This window comes from Cucurbita pepo, chromosome LG03 (assembly GCF_002806865.2).
Source record: "Cucurbita pepo subsp. pepo cultivar mu-cu-16 chromosome LG03, ASM280686v2, whole genome shotgun sequence".
Lineage (NCBI taxonomy): Eukaryota > Viridiplantae > Streptophyta > Magnoliopsida > Cucurbitales > Cucurbitaceae > Cucurbita > Cucurbita pepo.
In genome coordinates, this window is record NC_036640.1 from 52,354 (window position 1) to 73,556 (window position 21,203).

General features: G+C 40.1%; 5 protein-coding genes across 5 annotated transcripts; 2 read left to right on the top strand and 3 right to left on the bottom strand.

The window, feature by feature from the left end:
• Nucleotides 1–1,341: 1,341 nt before the first annotated feature.
• LOC111790060 (leucine-rich repeat receptor-like protein kinase PXC2) lies at nucleotides 1,342–4,790 on the top strand. Its single transcript, XM_023670849.1, has 2 exons — nucleotides 1,342–2,969; nucleotides 3,058–4,790. The coding sequence occupies exons 1-2, from the start codon at nucleotides 1,528–1,530 to the stop codon at nucleotides 4,496–4,498; spliced, it is 2,883 nt and encodes a 960-aa protein (XP_023526617.1). The 5' UTR covers nucleotides 1,342–1,527; the 3' UTR covers nucleotides 4,499–4,790.
• A 1,090-nt stretch (nucleotides 4,791–5,880) lies between these two features.
• On the bottom strand, nucleotides 5,881–11,650 carry LOC111791362. The gene is made up of 4 exons (XM_023672661.1): nucleotides 11,152–11,650; nucleotides 10,730–11,057; nucleotides 7,025–7,140; nucleotides 5,881–6,686 (listed from the first exon to the last, which is right to left on the bottom strand). Exons 1-4 carry the CDS (start codon nucleotides 11,287–11,289, stop codon nucleotides 6,240–6,242), a joined length of 1,029 nt encoding a protein of 342 aa, XP_023528429.1. The 5' UTR covers nucleotides 11,290–11,650; the 3' UTR covers nucleotides 5,881–6,239.
• Nucleotides 11,651–12,905: 1,255 nt separating this feature from the next.
• On the top strand, nucleotides 12,906–15,985 carry LOC111791130 (pentatricopeptide repeat-containing protein At5g39710-like). Its single transcript, XM_023672353.1, has one exon. It carries the CDS (start codon nucleotides 14,296–14,298, stop codon nucleotides 15,772–15,774), a length of 1,479 nt encoding a protein of 492 aa, XP_023528121.1. The 5' UTR covers nucleotides 12,906–14,295; the 3' UTR covers nucleotides 15,775–15,985.
• Nucleotides 15,986–17,123: 1,138 nt separating this feature from the next.
• Nucleotides 17,124–17,864, bottom strand: LOC111791132 (non-specific lipid-transfer protein 1-like). Its single transcript, XM_023672354.1, has 2 exons — nucleotides 17,432–17,864; nucleotides 17,124–17,343 (listed from the first exon to the last, which is right to left on the bottom strand). The coding sequence occupies exons 1-2, from the start codon at nucleotides 17,770–17,772 to the stop codon at nucleotides 17,334–17,336; spliced, it is 351 nt and encodes a 116-aa protein (XP_023528122.1). The 5' UTR covers nucleotides 17,773–17,864; the 3' UTR covers nucleotides 17,124–17,333.
• A 759-nt stretch (nucleotides 17,865–18,623) lies between these two features.
• On the bottom strand, nucleotides 18,624–21,013 carry LOC111790102 (pentatricopeptide repeat-containing protein At5g15300-like). Its single transcript, XM_023670906.1, has one exon. It carries the CDS (start codon nucleotides 20,709–20,711, stop codon nucleotides 19,113–19,115), a length of 1,599 nt encoding a protein of 532 aa, XP_023526674.1. The 5' UTR covers nucleotides 20,712–21,013; the 3' UTR covers nucleotides 18,624–19,112.
• Nucleotides 21,014–21,203: the final 190 nt, after the last annotated feature.

A 21,203-nucleotide genomic window follows, 5' to 3' on the forward strand; every position in this document is an offset into this window, starting at 1 on the left:
ATATATCTCTACCAGATGATCAACTCCATATCCCAACAGCTTATTGAACAAAGGACTCCCTACAAAATACCTCCCAAATATATCTCTATCTAGGCATACTCCATATCCCACAGCTTCTTGAACAAAGGCCTCCCTATTCCTTCACGAGTGAGAGACTAAAGGTAAAGGTATCTCCACATTTCTAATCGATACTCAACCAGTTTTATGACATTATTCGTAACTGTTAAGTGGTGCTCAGTCCGTACATTCATCCCAAGAATGAATCAAAATAAAGTCTTGGTTAATGCCAATATATTTTTTAAAATGCAGAGGTATACAGATTCGGAGATATGGGCTATCATGGCTCAATATATGCCCTCGGACAATGAAGGAGAGACTCCTACTCACGTCACCAGTGGGGGCATTTGATATAGTGACTTCATTGGAAGATTCAGCTTTTGGACAATTGTGGATGAAACGTGTGAGGTTTGAAGCCTGATACTGTGGTATCTCGGGTTGATGCAGCAGGTAGGTTTGCTGTAAATAATATATAGCTAAGCTAGCTGAGGTTTATAGTTGTGTTGCCATATGGGAAATATGTGGGGATTTTATCGGTCCTTTTTTCTTCCCTCCCACCTGTGAAAGCAGCAATTGTGAGCAGAAGACGGGAGGCCTGGAATGTACATTTTATTTATGCGTCCGTTTTGAGCGTCCAATGCCAATATTTCTTAATAAAAAGCTGAGCGGAGCTGGATGCCATATTCAACAGCATATAAGTTTTTCGGTTGCATGGTGTTTGTGGCACAGTAATCAATTATGTTGGGCTGAGTTCAATTCATTGGCATGGCATCGTATTAATGACTATCTTAGACTGGCTGGTACAAGCATCCGGAACCCAATGTGAAATACACTAGTATGCTATATCACCATAATTTATGCAAATGATCTCATTTTAAAAATTCAACAAAGTCCGACGTTGTCAAAGAAGCGCCATTTACGCCACTCATGTGTAATGTGCAAGCTAAGCATCCTTGCATAGCCCGAGATACGAAGACTCTGAAAGCTTGGAATTTTAAATAAGACATTTGAAGGAATTTAAAAAATGTCAAAATTGGGACAAAGTTTAAGTTTAAGAAGGTCCTTCAGGTTTGACCAACACCCGAATGAAAGAACAAGAAGCAATGCCTGACAGGTGACACTACCACTGTTTCACTTTCGCCGTTGGAATTGGAAAGCTTTTAAATGTGTTTGGCAGACACACCAAAAAGAGAACCCCGGACACTATCATTATTACTCTAATTATTGTTATTATTATTTTCTCCGACCAACCTACGCCACCCTCTTCACTCTTTCTTCTCTCTCTCTCTCTCTTATTTAATGCTTCTTCCACAATAAATTAGATTCAACCGCTAAAAGAGCAAAAGTGTCCCAATGCATTCTTGTGTTTGACCACATCTTTTTCTCTTAATCCTTCTACTCCTTCCCACCTCCCTACATTCCAAAATCTATTTATTTAAATCTTTGTTTTTCTTATGGAGAAGTAGCATTATGCTTTTCAAACTACTATTCCTCCTTCTTGCCTTAGCTCCTGCTTCCATTTATGCTTTGGAGGACACTGTTTTCAACGATGACGTTCTGGGATTGATAGTATTTAAAGCTGGCCTTCAAGATCCCATGGGGAAACTGGTCACATGGAATGAAGACGACCAAACTCCCTGCAACTGGATTGGTGTCAAATGCGATCCTAAAACCAATAGGGTCTCTGAGCTCGTCCTTGATGGATTCTCTTTGTGTGGTCATATCGATCGTGGACTCCTCAGGTTGCAATTCCTTCAAATACTCTCCCTTGCTAACAACAACTTCACTGGCACCATCAACTCTGCTCTTTCTCACCTTGCAAATTTGCAAGTTATTGATTTGAGTGGCAACAGCTTATCTGGAACCATTCCCCAACAACTTTTCCTGCAATCTGGGTCTGTAAGACTTGTTTCATTCGCCAAAAATAAGCTTACAGGAAATATCCCTCAATCCTTAACCACTTGCTTCTCTCTGGAGCTTCTCAACTTCTCATCCAACCACCTCTCCGGGAAATTGCCTTCTGGGTTATGGTATTTGAGGGGGCTTCAGTCTTTGGATGTCTCTCACAACTTGCTTCAGGGGCACATTCCTCCAGGAATCCAAAATTTATACGATTTGAGATTTCTTAGCTTACACAAGAATCGATTTTCCGGAAAGCTTCCTGAGGATATTGGTGGCTGCCTACTCTTAAAATCAATTGATTTTAGTGAGAATATCCTTTCCGGGGGCCTTCCACACTCAATGCAGATGCTTACTTCTTGCACTTATCTGAATTTACGAGGAAATTCTCTCACGGGTGAACTCCCTCCTTGGATTGGAGAACTTAAAAATCTCGAGACCTTAGATCTTTCTTCCAATAACTTCTCTGGTCGGGTACCAAGTTCAATAGGCAACCTCCAATTATTGAAGAGCTTTAATGTATCCATGAACTATTTAACTGGAAGCTTGCCAGAATCCATGGCAAATTGTAATAGTCTCTTCAGTATTGATGCTAGCCATAATCACTTGTCTGGAAATCTCCCTTCGTGGATGTTTAGGGGAGCTATGCCAAGTGTTCCACTTTCTTCGCAGAGGCTGGGAGAAAACCTTTCATCTCCGGCCTCTCTTGGTAGTCTCCAAGTTTTGGATTTATCTTCAAATGTTTTCTGTGGTCACATTCCATCCAATGTGGGAGAACTTGGCAACTTGCAGTTGCTGAACATATCCAGAAACCATCTGGTGGGTTGTATTCCAGGGAGCATTGGTGAACTAAAATCAGCATATGCCCTTGACTTCAGTGTGAATCAATTAAATGGAAGTATTCCTGCTGAAATTGGAGGAGCGATCTCACTCAAGGAGTTGAGGTTGGAGCAGAACTTCCTGGCTGGGGAAATCCCAGTCCAGATTCACAAATGTTCGTTGTTAACATCGTTGTAAGCACTCTCTCTCTCTCTCCCTCACGCACACACATACACACATGCTTCTAACAATATATTTACCCGTGTGTTGTGAATGCTGCAGGATTCTTTCTCACAACAACCTGACAGGCCCAATTCCTGCTGCCCTCGCAAATCTCTCCAATCTTGAAAATGTGGACTTGTGTTTCAACAGACTTTCCGGAAGCCTGCCCAGGGAGCTCATTAATCTCTCCCACCTCCTCTCCTTTAATATCTCCCACAATCATCTTGAGGGAGAACTTCCAGTTGGGGGCTTCTTCAACACTATATCTCCCTTCTCTATATCACATAACCCATCTCTTTGTGGTGCTGCTGTCAATACCTCCTGCCCCTCCCTCCATCCAAAACCGATTGTCCTAAACCCGAACTCTTCTGATACCAATGGAAATTCCCCCTCCCACAACCATCCCCATCAGATCATACTTACCATATCTTCCATTATTGCTATTGCTGCAGCTTCTTTTATCCTACTTGGTGTAGTGGCTGTCACCATCCTCAATATCCATGCAAGGTCCTCACACTCACGGTCTGCTGCTCTTGTGTTATCTGCTGGGGAGGACTTTAGCTGCTCCCCCAAAACTAATCCAGAATATGGAAACTTCGTCATGTTTTCTGGAGATGCAGAGTTTGTAGTTGGCGCCCAAACCTTACTGAACAAGGACGCTGAACTTGGTCGAGGTGGATTTGGGGTTGTTTACAAAACGGTGCTTCGAGATGGGTGTTTAGTTGCAATCAAGAAGCTAACTGTCACAAGCTTGATCAAGTCACGAGAAGATTTTGAGAGTGAAGTGAAGAAGCTGGGACAGATCAGGCATCACAATCTTGTGGCAATCGAAGGGTATTGCTGGACAGCCTCCATGCAGCTCCTAATTTATGAATACCTCCCCAGTGGAAGTTTGTATAAACATATACATGATAGAACTGGCGACAATTGTTTGTCTTGGCGGCAGAGGTTCAAGATTGTTCTTGGGATGGCCAAAGGGTTGGCGTATTTGCACCATAATGGTATCATTCACTACAACTTGAAGTCGACCAATGTTTTGATAGGCAGTTCTGGGAAACCAAAAGTGGGGGACTATGGCTTGGCAAGGTTGTTGCCAATGTTGGACCGTTGCATCTTAAGCAGTAAAATCCAAAGTGCTTTGGGATACATGGCTCCAGAGTTCGCCTGCAAAACAGTGACTATAACTGATAAGTGTGATGTGTATGGCTTTGGCATCTTGGCTTTGGAAGTGGTGACTGGAAAAAGACCTGTGGAGTACATGGAAGATGATGTTATAGTGCTCTGTGATATGGTGAGAGCAGCTTTGGATGAAGGCATGGTGGAGCAATGTGTCGATGAGAGGCTCCGATCGAACTTCCGCATTGAAGAGGCTATTCCTGTAATGAAACTGGGTTTGATATGTGCGTCCCAAGTACCGTCGAACAGGCCAGACATGAATGAGGTCGTCAATATACTAGAGTTGATCCAATCCCCCTCTGAAGCCGACGAGGAGTTGGAATGAAACTAACAAACAAAATGGATACTTGCAATTCCTTGGTGAAGCTTAATCTGCTCGATTTGTTTTCACCTAGAGAGAAAGAACAGGAAATACATGGGGAATTCAATGCCCTTTCCGCTTCAGTCGGTTTGATTTACATCTTTTATTCATTTTCTCAAAGATTCATTTCACCATGAAGCATTACTTAGTGTTTCCATAGATTACCCCTTCAAACATGCTCATCTTTTGTTTCCTATGCCTTGTTCTTTGTCCAGGCGTAATTGATATAGACAGGCAATCCATCTAATACTCTGCACTTTGCACCATTCCCAAATCTGCCAAAAGATGACAAACGCATTAAAAGGATTGAATACTTTTGCTTTTAACATATTTGACTCTACAGTTATTTATTTACACTTGTGATTGAGATGGGCTTGGACTGCACTGCTATCTTCCCAAATCTTCTATTATTGCGAGGTTAATGATATAACCAACTCATTCCCACTCTTTCAAAGGTGAGCTTCCCACATCTCACAATGAATGCTTTGGCAACCATGTTTAATTATTAGGACTTAGACGTTTTAGATAATTAAATAATTGGAGACCTGACATCCCTCCTAGTGCCTTCAGTATGATCAATACCTCCATTCACATGCGGGCATCCTCCTTAGCACTTGTAACCCTTTAAAATAGTACATCTCTTTTCCTTCTCCATATGATGCAGACCCATCTTTATTCCCCTTCCTTTATCTTTATCTTGTTTCCTTAATGCAGGGGCAATGAATGGTTTAACTTGAAGATACTATCTGTTCATTAAATCATGTTAGAAGCTATTATGTATCGTAATACTCGATCCAAATTGAATTTCAAATGCGTAATTACAAAGGGCAGAAGCAGTAGCATAAAAGGAATCATCCATAAGTGAATGAGAAGAGGAGAAACGGTAGTAATACATATAACATCCCCAATAATAAAACAAGAATCAACCCATTCTCAAAAAGATTAAAAAAAAAAAACAAACAAACAAACAAGAATTAACAAGGAAACAGAATTATTAAACTCTTTTGCTTCAGTAAGAGACAACAGACCAGTTTCACAATTACTCCCGACATGCATCTAAAAGGAAGAAGAACCACGCGGAGGTAAAATTCAGGCGTGACATATTTACATGAGAGATAATGCTTACCGGAACTCAATACAAAACATGTAATTCAGAAGACTGTCTATTCAAAATTATTTCACAGACTAGAGAGAGAGAGAGAGAGAGAGAGAGAGAGAGAGAGAGAGAGAGAGAGAGAGAGAGAGGTTGTTCCACATTCTCAAAAAGATACGCACGCAAATGAACATGTGTATTGTATTATATTTACGGCTCTCTTTCCAAGGTTTTGCAAAGGCAGACACAATCATAATTTTAAAGCTCGAATCAACATTTATATATAGTAAAGCTATCATATAGAAAAATTGTAACAGTTATCTATAGTAGAATCTCAAAAAAGACGAAAAGACATGAATTCTACATCCCACCGAAACAAACCCAAAAATTTGTATGGCCTGGCTTTTATGGCTTCTGTCCCAATTGCGACAGCTACGAACTCTAAAATGTAATCCGAAGTGAGGGAAAGGTGTACATTCAACTATTATGGAATAACCTCGGTGGTAACGTGATGTGTCTCACACTGTCCTTTCTGCCTTCAAATCGCCTACTACTGATCAAATTGTCGAGAGGTCAGACGTTTTGTTTCCTTCTCTGGCTGCTTCATTTTAACTAAACATCCCAATCATTCTCCCACCCATCTTTGTTGGACCTAGCAGTAAGGCCATTAGCTGAAATGCTTCCAATATGACGCCCCCCGGGCGATTTCACAGCATTTTCTTCATCCCAGTCATCATCCCAACCCTGATCCCAACCATCAGCGGTTTCAATGTTGACAGCTGAGGAAGATTCTGGCAGTGCCATTTCAAGCTCTTGATATGGGATACCACCAGCTTGTCTCCTCCTAAACTTGCAGCAAGCCCAAGACCCACCAAAGATTAGGACTGCAAGAAATAAGAAGTAAGCACCGTTTACTGGTGTTGCTAGTTGGTCAAATGAGGGGAGATGCAGAAAAAGGTTTTCTCCAGAAACAAGAGGGCTTCTGTAAAGCACGCATTCTCCATTTCCAGCATCTAATATTAGTTTCATACTTGTTTCGGTCGTCAGCGGAATGGTGATCTGAAAAATAAGGAACAGAAAACTCCAGTTTTATTTCCGAGTGTTCACACAGCAGATAGTTACTCAAAGCCCATCAAACAAACGAGAGTATGTTCTTTAAAGGACTGTAGTAAATGGAAAAATAGCTGGAATTAAAATAGAATGGAACTTCTCCTAATATTTTCACAGGACAAACAATAAAATCAATGCATTCAACCACCGGGCCACAAAAAAGAGTTGCCACAAAAATTTGATACATAAACTAAACCACCTTGTGGTGTAGTATGACACAAGAGGCAAAAATACATATAGCTGTCAAGTGCCACTTGGGAAAGTAGGTTGAAATTACAAGCCCTTACCCTTTCCTTGTGATGTTTTAAAATCTTAAGCCCCTTGAAAAAGTTGCCTCCGGTAACATTCACTTCTAATGTATCTTCACCTTCGTTCAGGACTAGAACAGCCAAGCCTCTGGACTCTTCAACAAGAAAAAAGATGTAAATATAAGGTTATTCTCATCATTTATTAATATTAGATATAATCAGATATTAAGCAATCTCTATCGGTTTAAGAAACTCATCGACTAAAACCCCAAAAGTTACACAGTGGTAAAGGCCATTGGTTTCACCAAGTGGACATGCATTAAAGAAACCGTCATAACATATACATGAGGTATCAACGTTCAATCACATAGTAGAAGAGGCAGTTCCAGGTTTCATAAAGAAAATAGGATTACTTTACAGCACAGGATCAGCATGCAAAAATAACATTTCCTTGGAACTCAAGGAAACAGTTGTACAACGATCCTGTCCAAGTATGGCCGATAGAAATAGCATTTCCATCAACAAAATCTTCTAAGAAATAAAATTCATAAACCAAAACAAAGGAATAATAGGACCTGAAGGAATTTTTCTGCTTCAGTCACTCACTAGTCAGATAAGACAGTGGACGGAAACTTTTCTTAGATGTTCAAAATCAGAATGTGGCTGGAGTGCATTTCTTTTTAGATGATGTTCAAAAAAGAGAGTGAGCTTACTGAATTAATAACAGTGCCAGAGGCCCCAAAAAAAAAAAAAGTAGATAAAACTTTTTTAGGTTCTCAGGTGATCAATGTTGTAGCTTCTTATCTATGTTACCATTTCATGATTAACAAAAAGAAAACATGCTCTTTTCTATAAAATTCTACACAATTGCAAGTATTTACTTCCCCATTTTTGTAGGACAACTGTCAAATCCTGCTATGCAACATAACATTTGGTTAACCATCAACCACTTTCATAGGACAGCTGCCTAATCCTAGTACATTTTGTTATCAAGGAACCTCAAAGGATATTAAATTCTAGATATTAAATATAATATCCTTTCGTGCTGTACTATGTCTAACTTGTCATTGTCGGCACTCAAATCCTAGCAAGAAAACCAATTAGATCAGCAATAGAGATTTTGAATAATGATCCATTCAGTACTTTTAAAAACGGTCTAAATGACCACTACCCAGTACCCTACAAATGACTCATCAATAAAGAAGTTGGCAAAGAAGGGAATCAAAGAGGTCCAAATTTTAAGGAATGAAGTGTTTCCATAGAACTGATTGAAGTTAAAAATTCAATTACAACATTGTTCACAAGTCGCACATCCTAATGATATAACCAATTTGGTTGAGTTAGCTGAGCAGTTTCTGTGACTAAAAGTATAACCAGGTTTTGGCGGCAACTTTGCTTAAATCGAGAAGGCAGGGATGGAAGGTTTGGTTTTAGCTGGAACATGGCGCTAAATAAGCCTTGCATGTCAAAGAGGAGAAATAACAGGATTTACCATATGTATTTTGAAAACAATCCCCAACAACAAAAAATTCCCAAGTAAATCAATAAATATGCATTTGTCAAAAAATTCCAGCTCTTTTCGCTTGTGAGCCAATAAACTTGACTTAGTAAAAAAGTTATCACAAAACAAGATTATTGCAAACTCACTTTAAAACAAAAACACTATATTACTAGAGTACTAGGTACGAAGTAAAGCACTGAGACCATCAATCTCAATAGTGCAATATGATCTAAGCTTGTTTTCAATTAAAATTAAAACAATTTAAAAAAAAAAAATTATCAAGCCATTCTTACCTGACATGCATATCAATTCCATGCTGTAGTTCTTACATTCGGGTACAAGCTTTACAATGTAAAAGTGATTGAGTAAATAAATATCATGGGTTTACATAGTTTAGGGAGGCTCAATTCATCTCAATGCCAAGGGAATATCATGTTGAATTACTGATACCTTCACATGAATTATCTTAATTTAACTCTGACTTAACCTTGTTATGCACAACACATCTTACAATCTGTAGGATGATAGAATATTTAGTTAAAACAAGAAGGTTTCAAGAGTTTTTATTCGGTGATAAAGATTTTTATAAAATAATTGCCTAGCTCAGCTGGAATGAAGGAAGAAAGAAACTCGGTAAAGGGTGGGCCATTGTGGGGGGGTTGGGTAAGGAAAATGGGGGCTGATCAGGGAGAGAAAATCCAGAGGGGTGAGAATGCTCGGGACCTTTCTTTTCCTTGACAAAAGAGCTAATTGAAAAATATCAACACTCTCAACCACTACTTTCTTCCATTAAACTCTAATAACTCCCCTACTTAGAGATGGCTGGTGTCAACCCATGGGATTTGAAAAACTTCTAGAACATAAAAGAGCATGACATGCTATCGATGAAAAATAGTCTTTTTCCATGTTATGCATCACACCATATACATTTAACAGTGTCACTGCAGTCATGTTAATTCAACTTTTCATCCTTCACACTGCCATTTTTAAAATAAAAAAAATAGAAAACTCTTTAACATTTTGTATGAAAAAAAAATCAATCAGAATACAATGGTGGCAGAAACAAAAGTAAGAAGAAACCAAAATATACCTATTCTGAGAGACCTTTATGAATGCCACCGGAGCTAATCTAATTTCTGATCATGGTAAAGGATGTGATAATACATGACGGTACAATCACACCTTTCTAACCAAGTAATAAGGTAGTCTAATACCTGAAATCTTTTCCAGCAATTTAATACTAATTTGTAAAGTGGTTAACTGATAAAATAGAAAAATATGATGTCATAAACTATAAGAGCCAGGAAAGCAATATTTATTTCATTCAAAACTAGGAACTACGAACTAAAAGTTAATCCAATAACATAGGGTAACCAAACAGCTCTGGGCCTTCACCAGAAGTAGGAAGACCCATATGACAACTTGGTTAAATCTGATGAAGAAAATATGTTGTTTTAGTCTAAATCAAATACCATTGTATACAGCTAATGATGAACAGACTAATAACATTTGATAGTCCAAAATACACTAAAGGAATACAAAAAATGAAGATGTTTTTATATGGAATGATTCTCATATTGAAATTGGTTGCTCCTTTATCGTGAAAGGAACAGAGAGATCTAAGACCTTTCCCATGATTAAATAGTCATCAGCAGGAACAGGTTTAGAAATCCTCAACAGAGAGTAAAGGAACACAAATAATTAACCCACCGTATATAGTTTTATAAACCTATATGCATAGTGAAATTCAATCAAATGATTCTATAGACCAAAACTTAAAAATTTCTTAAGATTATAAAGCAATATCATTCAAAGAATTTTACCACATACAGGGGGGAAAACATTACTGACATTCTCCTAGGCAGGTTAACTATTTGAAGCTTCATATAGGAGATCATATGTCGGACTTCGATTCCACAATAAAGGTTTGGTTTTCATGTCATATCTTGGAGAGACTATGCAACTTCCAGAAATACGCAACAGGCTTCTAGGCCACAGAAGTTGGATCTTTACCACCAAATAACTGACTAGTTCCAATAATAGTTTACGATAATAAAATTGATACCAACAACCTACCAGTACAAATTTAATACACGACAGTTCTGGAGCTAGCACGATTCAAGAAATATAAAATCCTGGAGTAGAAGAGAACGAAAACAAAATCCACGCCGGAAGAAAACGGAAGAGCATGGTAAAAATCAGGCTCGGAAAGCTTATAAGACCCAAAAGAAACTCGTATTTACCAATAAGATTACTTTGGATACAAGCAATCAACTTCTTCTGGTCCCGGCACTTCTTGTTGTCAGGTACCCCATCACAAGTTTCATGCTTACTTGATAGAGCACTGGCTTCAGTGCCATTCTCCTTTTTTGTGTCAAAAGGTTTACCACTCCCTGTCTCGCTTACTGTAGATGAACTACCGGAACTTGAATTATTGAGTACATTCGATTCCAGACTGGACGATGAGTTGTTGGGCGCAGGCGGGGGTGGTTCAACTTGCTTCTTCTTTCCGATAACGGGTGCAGAATCCGAGATGTTCACAGAAGAAATCGGACTGATGACTGGGGAACCCTAAAAAGGCGAAAACGAAAAGTTCATAAATTAGACAGAAAGATAGCATTCTTTCATTCATTCTTTTTCTTTCTTCAAGAAAGTAGAGGATTACTTGCGACGTTCGCGTGGAGTTATTGTTTGAAGCCGGCTCCAACAACTTTCTTGAGTCCCAAAGAGAGGCATTGGTTACCTCCGAAACAACTGCATGACATAGAAACAAAGCCAGAAAGCAATCTCTGCGCATCGCCATTGAATTCCACTTCTTTCCGAACCAAAATTCAGGATAATTCTCTAGGCTACGGGATTGGAAATGCAAGAAACTACTCTTTTGAATTTCATTCTCCGAGAATTGAACTTTGGGTCGCACAAAGCAAAATCAAAATAATCCACAAATTCCCTCCAGCTTAGAAACACAGCCAGGAAAGGCCATTGTAAAAAAGAATTGCAAGAGAGTGTAAAATGGTTTTGAGGGGAAATTTCAGGAGCTCCAAATTCCGAGATTTCTTCGCATTCAGGATTTTCAAGCTGATGGCTGGTGACGCAAATTGTGCAGAGAGAATTTCATGGATGGTTGGAGGTCGAAGATGGTGGAAATGGAACTCGGATGAAATTTGTGTCGGGCCGTCTCTTCTGAACCTCATGGGCCTCGAGAAGGCTTTGGATTTTAAAATAAGGCTCGAGAAAAACATTGACAGAAGGGCCTACGAGAAGGCTCTCGACTTTAAAATAAAGAAAAGCTTTAACAGATGGGCCTAAGATAGGCTCTCGACTTCAAAACAAGGTCCATGAACAGCATTAACAGATGGGCCTAATCATATGGGCCTACGAGTAGGCTTTAGACTTCAAATTAAGGCCCAAGAAAACAAGTAGGCTCTCACTTCACAATAAGGCCCAAGAAAAACATTAACAAATGGGTCTATGATAAGGCTTTCGACTTCAAAATAAGGACCAAGAAAATCATTAACAGATCCATGAGCAGCTAAACCATTTTCATTACAGACAACCTGTTTTCATATTCATGTCTCCAAACATTTTCAACCATTTTATTCAAATAGTCATTTTCATGTCAGTATGAAAAAAAATTATAGATATTTATTTTCAGAAATACAATTAAAAAAAATGAAAATAGAAGCCACCTCGAAAGAAGAGTAAATTGATTCAAATATAACTCTAGTCGACATGCCTCTAAATTAGGTCAAGTCATCATCTATCATAACGAGAATTGATTCATGAGTTAATTATATCATTGCAACAACGATCCATTATAATAGTGAGTACATATATTTACCTCTAACACATAGGCTGGAGCGCAATGTCGTCCACGCTGTGACACATGTCTCCCCTATTATACATTATGACGTCCGATAGAAATAGACATGATTTTTGTGGACAGTCATTGTTAGGTACAACAAACCTCTACATTAATATGATATTGTTCACTTTGAACATAAACTCTCGTAACTTTGCTTTTGTTTTCCCCAAAATGCCTCATACTACATTAATACCAAAATGTTATCGTTGTCGCTGACTTCAATACACACATTTGTTTGTTCTCTTTAGAAAAAAAATTAGTATTACACCAACAATCCTCTCTCGAACAAAGTACACCATCGAACCTCCTCAGGCTTGCAACTTCTTTGTTTGACATCTAGTCATTGTGACTTTACCAAGTTAAGATAAGGATATGACTCTAAAATTATGTTAGGAACAACGAACATCCACGTTGATATGATATTGTTCATTTTGATCATAAACTCTCGTGACTTTACTTTTCATTTCCCCAAAAAGCTACATAGCAATAGAGATAGTGTCCCTTACCTATAAACCCATAATCTTCCCCTTAATTAGCCAATGTGAGACTTAAACAATGCTCAACATACGGTCCTGTGCAGCGTCCGTCGAGTGTTCTATCAGTACCAAAGTTGGTGAGCATTCATATGTCATATAAACACTTAATTCTAGAGGCGCATGCCCAAACTCATACTAGAACCACGACTTTCGAGGTTAAGGCTGGTAGCCCGACCTAACCCTTGTTCGAGAAATACTGACAAACAAATACTTACACCCATGTTGACATCATTACCACTTTTACTCACGGTTGATCCCAAAATTGGGCCGAAAAAACTTTTTGACTCAACCAGGAGACTGGCCTAGTTAAGTCCTTTAGTATCCAATAAGCCATCGAAGGAGAATAAGCAAGATTCCTTGCTTGTTGCTCCCTAGCAAGCAATAAAAAGAGAGTGTAGGCTATTGGTCCAAATAAAGGCACACTTAACTAATGGGGTTAGCTTCTCGGTGGTTTAATCAGTTTGCATTGGCTCCTTGGTTTTCGTTGCTTTGGGTTCCTTATTCCACACAGTCCCAGCCGAGGCCTTGAAAGAGACAAAAGAAACAAACTTTAGCTTTTGAGCTTCCCGCATAAGAAAGAAAAGATAATATATACACAAGCATCCATTGGCAATATCTAGAAGAGATGGCAGTGGTTAAGAAATTTGGGGACGAACACAGCAACTTGTTGGACCAATACGAGAGACGGAGCTTTGAGGCGCGACTAAACCAAGCGATTCTGGGGCGGAGTCTTTCGGAGCCGAGGACGTTGAGGTCTCAACAGCAGCCGCAGCCGCAACTTAGTGCCTCAGGCTCAGTTCGGCTACCATGCTTGGTAACAACAAGTAGCAATCAGCCCAGAAAAGGAGGCCGTGGATCCACATTCAACTTCAACAAGATTATCAATAGGTTACTCAAACCCATTTTGGGGAGAAAGAGTAAGAGTAGGGCAAAGAAGGAACTTCCAGATTTCAGAAACCCCGTGTCTTGGAAAGCCCTCAGTAAATCCATGCGCCTTTGATCTTTTTTCAATGCTGTCAATCTGCGTCCCCTTGCTTTCCTTGTCTATTTTCTTACATCGGAACAGGATACTCCAATGTCAATCAATCAACGGATTGAGTGGTTTTCATTTGTAGTTGAAGTAATGAACATTCGGATATTATTCTGTTGTCTTTTCTTTATTAAATTATTTTAACCAACTTTCTCCTTCAAGATTTTGGGCTGTTCTTGCTATCAATGCCATGGAGCGGACTGGGCTCAAGTCAAGTCACTCGAGGCCCAAACAACTTCGTTCTCCAATCTCCCAATTTCTGGAGATACAGACCAAACCCAATTTCACCCTGCCGTGCCCTCCACCAACTTCAGCTTCCCATCCAATCGTCTCTGCAAAAACCAATCTTTCCTTCCATAGAAATCCCAACATAAACGAATGCGTCTCGCCCTTCGCCCGTCTTTCCTCACCACTCTTCCGCTCTCTTCTACAGATACGCCTTTCGGTGCCAACTTTATCGAAGAAAATGGTAGGCTTAGCGCGAATAAACGACCCCATTCCGTCTGTAATGGCGGGCTTAGTTTCAATCACCATGTTCACGCCTCACCTTTCAAACTGGGGATTCAGATTCCCACTAGAATGACCATTCAAAATGTTGCCGACACAATTAAATCACTGCCAATACCGTCGGAAGAAGGGACTGAAATTTTCATCATGTCTCAGAAAAGTTGTGAGATTCAAAACATATGTGAATTCAATGACCTGTTCATGGAATTCGTCTCAGAAGATGAGCTCGATCTTGGCCTAAAACTGTTGTCCAATTTATCATCTTACGGTTTGGTCCCAAATTGTAGAACATTTTCCATCATGATAAGGTGCTATTGCAAGAAAGGAGATTTAGATAATGCGGCTAGGGTTTTAGGCCAAATGCTGGGAAGCGGTTGTAATCCAAACGATGCAACCATCACAGTTCTCGTGAATGCTTTCTGCAAAAGGGGTAAAATGCAGAAAGCCTTTGAAATGGTCGAGCTCGTGGGAAGGAATGGACGCAAGCCAACCGTTCAGGCATACAATTGTTTGTTGAAAGGGCTATGTTACGTTGGGAGAGTGGAAGAGGCATGCGAAATGGTGACGGAAATGAAGAAGGATAGCTTGATACCTGATATTTACACGTACACGGCTGTTATGGATGGCTTGTGTAAGGTAGGCCGATCAGACGAGGCAATGGAATTGCTCAGTGAAGCTGAGCAAAATGGTGTTAAACCAAGTGTAGTTACTTTCAACACCCTCTTCAATGGCTACTGCAAGGAGGGCAGACCACTGGATGGGATCCGTGTGTTGAAGAAAATGAAGCAAATGAACTGTACGCCGGATCGCATTAGTTATAGCACTCTGCTGCAGGGGCTGATAAAATGGGGTAAAATCCGAACAGCCTTGAGGACATACAAGGAAATGGTTAGCTCAGGCCACAGCATCGAAGAAAAAATGATGAATACCTTCATGAGAGCGTTGTGCAGGAGAAGCTGGAAAGAAAAGGACCTATTGGAAGATGCCCATCAAGTGTTTGAGAAAATGAAGAACGAATTGCAAGTTGTTGATCGGAGTACATATGGCCTGCTGATCCAAGCACTCTGTTCAGGAAACAGGACTTGTGAGGCTTTGGCAAATTTGCATCATATGATTGGAAAAGGGTACTCTCCAAGGGCGATTACCATCGACGTTATGGTTCAAGCGCTTTGTCACAGCGGAGGCGCCAGTGAAGCATTGTGTGTTTTGGGGCATGGAATCCGTTTCAGCAGAATTTCCTTTGACCTGATTATCGAGGAGCTAAATGAAGAAGGAATGTGGTTTAGTGCTTGTAACGTATATGGCCTGGCTTTGAAACGAGGTATTAAACCCACGAAGAGGCCTCGGTGACGAAACGTACTCATGAGAAATGCTCCTGCCACGAGCGGGCGTGCAGTTAAGCCCAAATATACATATTAATTTTATCAAAGAAAACTGATGAGCCACAGTAAGCATGTTATTCCAGAATTTAATTTTAACAATTCCTGCCAATGAGTGATTTAGTTTTGGCATACTTTCAGATACAAGCTAACTGCTTCACATAGTTTCATCCTTTGCTAAATTGGTATCCAAATCTTAGTAGTCAAAAAAGAGTAGAGGGAGACAATGTTTGCAGCCCCATTGGTGAATTGATATTTGACGTGCTCAATCCCCACAACGAGATCAAAGAATCAACAAAACAATTGGTGTTCAGAGGAGTACTGGAAACCTTCAAGCCCGGCAAGGTGTATTGACTGTACTATCGCCTATGTTTATAAACAGAGGGACATTAACAACAGCACCAGTTTGAAGAACCACCTGCCAATGAAATTTCGTCGTCAGTTAGAAGACTGGCAATATAATTCTTAGAGATTAGAGGTGTGAAATGAGTATGAGCTATAAAGTGTAGCATGCAGAAGCAGATAATGATAACTTCCTGCTCGAAAACTCTTCTCAACCGTATTTCCGGTCACGTAATTGCGAATTTTGGTTCTTACAAAAGCTGCTGCTCCTCGTTAGCATTACCGCAGGCTGATGGGGCCTTTTTTTTTTACTCTTCCAAACACTTGAAATAATGTAGGAATATGGAATCAACTAAATTGTCTTAACCACAATCTAGTAGAAACTAAAACAGAGATAATTAAGATACAAGGAAGTATCGGGAATTAGAATCATAGCATACAAGCAAGTTGCAGTCGAAATTTTGTGGAGGAAGAAGAAGAAAAATAAACCTGGAAATGATTGAGTGGTGCAATTCATGAGTGAAAGAAGTCAAATTAGGAATGGAAGAAGTGGAAAACAGAGAAGTTGGAGGGCGATTGGGTAAATAGGTACAAAAGGGACAGACATTTCAACCATGAATAAGATTGAAGGATGAGAAGGTCCAATTTCAATGAGCAGCCTTAAAAAAAGGTAGAATAAGTAAAATAATTAAAACAAATAATTATGGATGGATTGATTTAGTTAAGTGAGGATAAGAGGTGTGTTGTGATTTGAAAACCAAAAGAATTAGGTGTTAGTTGCGATTAATTCACAAATTGACTTTGATGGTGTCCTCGTAAAAATATAATGAACAAATTTAGTTGGATAGGTTTGGAAAATTATTCTAAATCATCTTTTGGGTTGCTTCTTGTCATTGTCACTATTAAAAATATGGAATTGACGTTATTCATCGCCACTTATAATATCTATAAATATAATATTATCGGTGATAAATGATGTAGAAAAACAGGAAATAGATTAATATTTTTATAATATATTAGAACTCCCAATGACACGTGTGCCATTGGAATCCCATACAACACGCTCACTAATGGAAACAAGAAAAAGAGATAGTAAAAGCAGGAAACCACCCATGCTCTTATTCATTCTGGTACTGCTATGGGAATTAAAGCAAGCTAGCTTAGGCTACGCTAACATCACCTCCGCCCTCAGTTCACCCTGCAACCAATGTCAAATGAAACCAATATGAGACATTAATTCCTTGCATAAAAACCAGGACAAACGTAGAAGCATAGGATGTACTTACTTGTTGCAGTCGGTGCTGGGGCTGATCTTATAAGGAATTCTGACGCCACACTGGCTTGGAAGGCTAGACGCGGCGTTAAAGTTGATCCCAGGGATGCTACTCGCAGCAGACTTCAAGCAGGTGCAAGCGGTGCGTCGATCGACAGAGGTGGAAGCTTGGCTGTTCAAGGACCTTATGCCATTGCAACATGCTGCTGGAACACCAGATGATGGATTTTTCAAATATGGGATGCACGGAGCCACTGAGCTAGCCACTGCCCCGCATGTAATAGCCGCTTCACCCACTACCATGCACATCAAAACAACACCCACAATAATCGCCATCTTCATGCTTCGCTCCATTTTCTCCTCTCCTCTTCTCTTCTCCTCTTCTCTTCTTGATGAAACTCACTTATGTTTTGGCTTATTTTGCTGTGTGGATCATCCCCTCTTGGGTGCCGCTGTTTATATAGCCAACTCCACTCCTACATGCAACCCATTTCAAACCCACAATTTATGAGGCAACCAGGAAGGTGGTTGGTGGTGGTTGGGTCTTCACTCGATGTGGACCCAACCCCTTCCATTATTACCTTTTATCACTCTCTTCCATCTTCCATACTTTTACCTTTCACCCTTAACGTGTTCCACCCTGCCGGTGCCTAATAATGCATACCTTTTTACTTCGCCCTGCTGCCTACTGGGCTACACTCAACTCTCATTCAATTTTAATCAAATACCACACCCATATGTTTCGTTTTATCTTTAACCCCTCCCTTGCAATTAGTCATAATTTACAATTGGAAAGAATATTCGAGAACGTCCTGGATTTAGTGAATTAAGTAGCAGCAGTGGGAAATCATTGATGAGGAGGTGGGCCTCAGACGTCCAATAAATGCATATGAATTGGACTAGAATGGCATGACCGACGGCCTAGAACGAAGCCCATGCTAGTCAAGACATGGCCGACCACGTGTCACCGTTTTGCGAAAGGCCAATTAATGGGTGTCTTGTCTTTCTGCTTGAGAGAGAAAGAGGGAGAAGAGGGAAAATGTGGAACTGAACAAAATTTGGTACCTGTATGTATGGGAGGGTCTTGATTCTTTTCCCAAGGTTCATTGGAACTTTAAATTCAGATACTTTTCAGGAAGACGAAAAGAGTGAATAAAATTGGTAACACAATTGGATATGGTGAAAAGTTGTTTACCAAAAAGGAGGGGAAAGAAAAGTCAAATTTGTTATTTAACCAAAGGCTAGGCTTCGAGGTTGCTCCATCCAGTTAGGCCACGCAGTTGGGCCAAAAATAGCGACAATCAATTGGGCATTTAAACGAGTAGGTATGAGTATCATCCATCCCAACCAACGTACACACAAAGCCTTAATCCCACGCATCCACCTCAATACGCCATACCCTTCGCTCAAATACTTCTAAATATCACATTCTCATTCCCCTTCTACAAATTAAACACCACTCTTATCTCGACTAAAATAAATAAATATATTGTGAGAACAAAGATTCAAATAAATGTAGAAATGATGTCACTGAAAGCTTTTCCATCCGAACCGTTTGTTTTGGGCTGTTGGTAAGCGAGAAGAATCCATAGAGAAACCGTCGATCACACAAAAGCAGTGGGCTGAAAAATGTTTCCAAAAGGGCTGGTTGCTTAAATAATCAACACCGTTGTTTCTCTCGTAAAAGCCTTGGACTATTGAATTTTAACGTGGCTGGATCCAGCTTTCTTGCAAACTCCATACTCAATCATCTCGTTTCTCAGTCGCCCCACATCATCCCACCGCTCTTCTTCGGCGTAGATGTTTGACAATAGAACATAATCTCCATCCTTCCTTGCCTCCAACTCTCCCAGTTTGCAGAACGCTTCCTCGCCCAATTCTACATGTCTGTGTACTCTACAACCACCCAACAACGTTCTCCACACAACAGCGCATGAACTGAAAGGGCAACCTTTGATCATCTCGTATGCTTCCTGCAAAAAACCCCATCTGCTGAGAAGGTCAACCATGCAACCGTAGTGCTTTAAGTCCGGCATTATCTTGTATTTGTTAATCATCAGACTTAAAAAATGACGTCCTTCTGCAACCAGACCCTTGTGACTACAGGCAATCAGAATAGCCACGAAAGTCACCCGATTGGGTTTGTGATCATCATTCCCTGCCTCCATGGAATCAAACATCTCCAAAGCTCTCTCACAGTAGCCATGAACTGCCAAACCCATAATCATCGCGTTCCAGCAACTTACAGGCCTCATCTCCATTTCGTTGAATACCTCCAAAGCTAAGCTCAGCTCCCCACATTTAGCGTACATATCAACTATGGCATTACCTAGATATCCTTCAATTCTGTAATGCTCCGCTTTCAAGGACTCGTGGATTTTCTTCCCCATCTCCAATGAACCCGTTTCAGCACAGGCGCCCAAAATAGATATAAACGTTACTTCAGTTGCTCTAATGCCCGACTGTTTCATGCTATGGAACACCTCCACAGCTCTCTTGTAATCTTTAACCTTCACATAACCGGCAATAATAGAATTCCAGGATACAACGTCCCTCTCAGGCATTTCTTCGAACACCTTTCGTGCTGCTACAAGATTATTCAACCCAATATAGCGTGCCAATACGGTATTCCAAGAAGTTACATTTATCTGAGGCATCAATTGAAGAAGAGAATCCGCTGACTTATAGTCACGAACTCGATTGTAAGCCGACATCATAATGTTCCATGAAACAGCACTTCTCACAGTCATTTCTTCGAAAAGCATACGAGCAAAAACTACCAAGCCACACCCGGAGTACATTAGAAGCAATGAATTCTGGACGTGATGATCTTGATCGAGCCCCAATTTCAGGACGCGGTTATGAATTTCAGCGCCCTTGCGTGAAATGATATCGTGGCCAAAACATTGGTCGTCCTTTTCAGTGCATTTGATAGCTCTTGCACAAGCCTTGAGCACAAAATTGTAGGTGAAATGATCAGAATGAACATCCATACGTTGCATATGGTTGTAAATAAGCAAAGCTTTAAGGGGGAAAACGCTGTTGGAGTAGGCACGAATCATGGTGTTACAAATGAAAGAATCGTCCATGGAAATGTCTTGGAACAAAGCATGAGCATGAGGGAGACTTCCAGATGGAGAAAGGGATGAGAACGCAATTAGCTTCGTCATTACAGGAATGTGATTGCAGAGACCAGCTTTGACGATGAATGCGTGGGCCAGTTCCAGTTCTTTCATGGAGGAGAGACGGAGAAGCTTGGGAAGTATGTAAGAAAGGGCACCTTTCAGCACCATGTTCCATCTTCCTGAACAAAGGCAAATGCTTCAGCGACTAACAAGTGGATGCATCGAAAGGCAAATGCTTCAGCGACTAACAAGTGGAAGCGTCGAAAGGCAAATGCTTCAGCGACTAACAAGTGGAAGCGTCGAAAGGCAAATGCTTCAGGCTTCAGCGATTAACAAGTGGAAGCATCGGGCGGGCGGTTGCTTTTGTAATGGACCCTGAAGAGCTGAAGCAAATTTGAAGAGCTGAAGCAAATTTGAAGAGCCGCCGCATTGCATTCCATCCATTCATTCACCGAAAATGGGCCCTTTTTTCTTTCCTTTTTCTCACTTTCTCAATATTTTTAAACTATTACAATGTTCAAAGTTTTTTTAATAAAAATTATATTAAAATTGGAATTTCCTTTGAAATGAATATATTTTTTTTTAAATAAAAAAGATTCTCTGCGAGAAACCTAATTTCCACAAAAAGAAATAAAAATATAACATCACCAGAGGCGGAGA

Coding starts and splice junctions, on each gene's coding strand:
- LOC111791362 (XM_023672661.1), bottom strand. CDS start 11,289: ATGGCGATGCGCAGAGATTGCTTTCTGGCTTTGTTTCTATGTCATGCA. Junction 7,141..10,729: donor TATCCAAAGTAATCTTATTG/GTAAATACGAGT, acceptor TTCTTGTTGAAG/AGTCCAGAGGCTTGGCTGTT. Junction 6,687..7,024: donor TAAAACATCACAAGGAAAGG/GTAAGGGCTTGT, acceptor CTTATTTTTCAG/ATCACCATTCCGCTGACGAC.
- LOC111790102 (XM_023670906.1), bottom strand. CDS start 20,711: ATGGTGCTGAAAGGTGCCCTTTCTTACATACTTCCCAAGCTTCTCCGT.
- LOC111791130 (XM_023672353.1), top strand. CDS start 14,296: ATGCGTCTCGCCCTTCGCCCGTCTTTCCTCACCACTCTTCCGCTCTCT.
- LOC111790060 (XM_023670849.1), top strand. CDS start 1,528: ATGCTTTTCAAACTACTATTCCTCCTTCTTGCCTTAGCTCCTGCTTCC. Junction 2,970..3,057: donor TGTTCGTTGTTAACATCGTT/GTAAGCACTCTC, acceptor TGAATGCTGCAG/GATTCTTTCTCACAACAACC.
- LOC111791132 (XM_023672354.1), bottom strand. CDS start 17,772: ATGGAGCGAAGCATGAAGATGGCGATTATTGTGGGTGTTGTTTTGATG.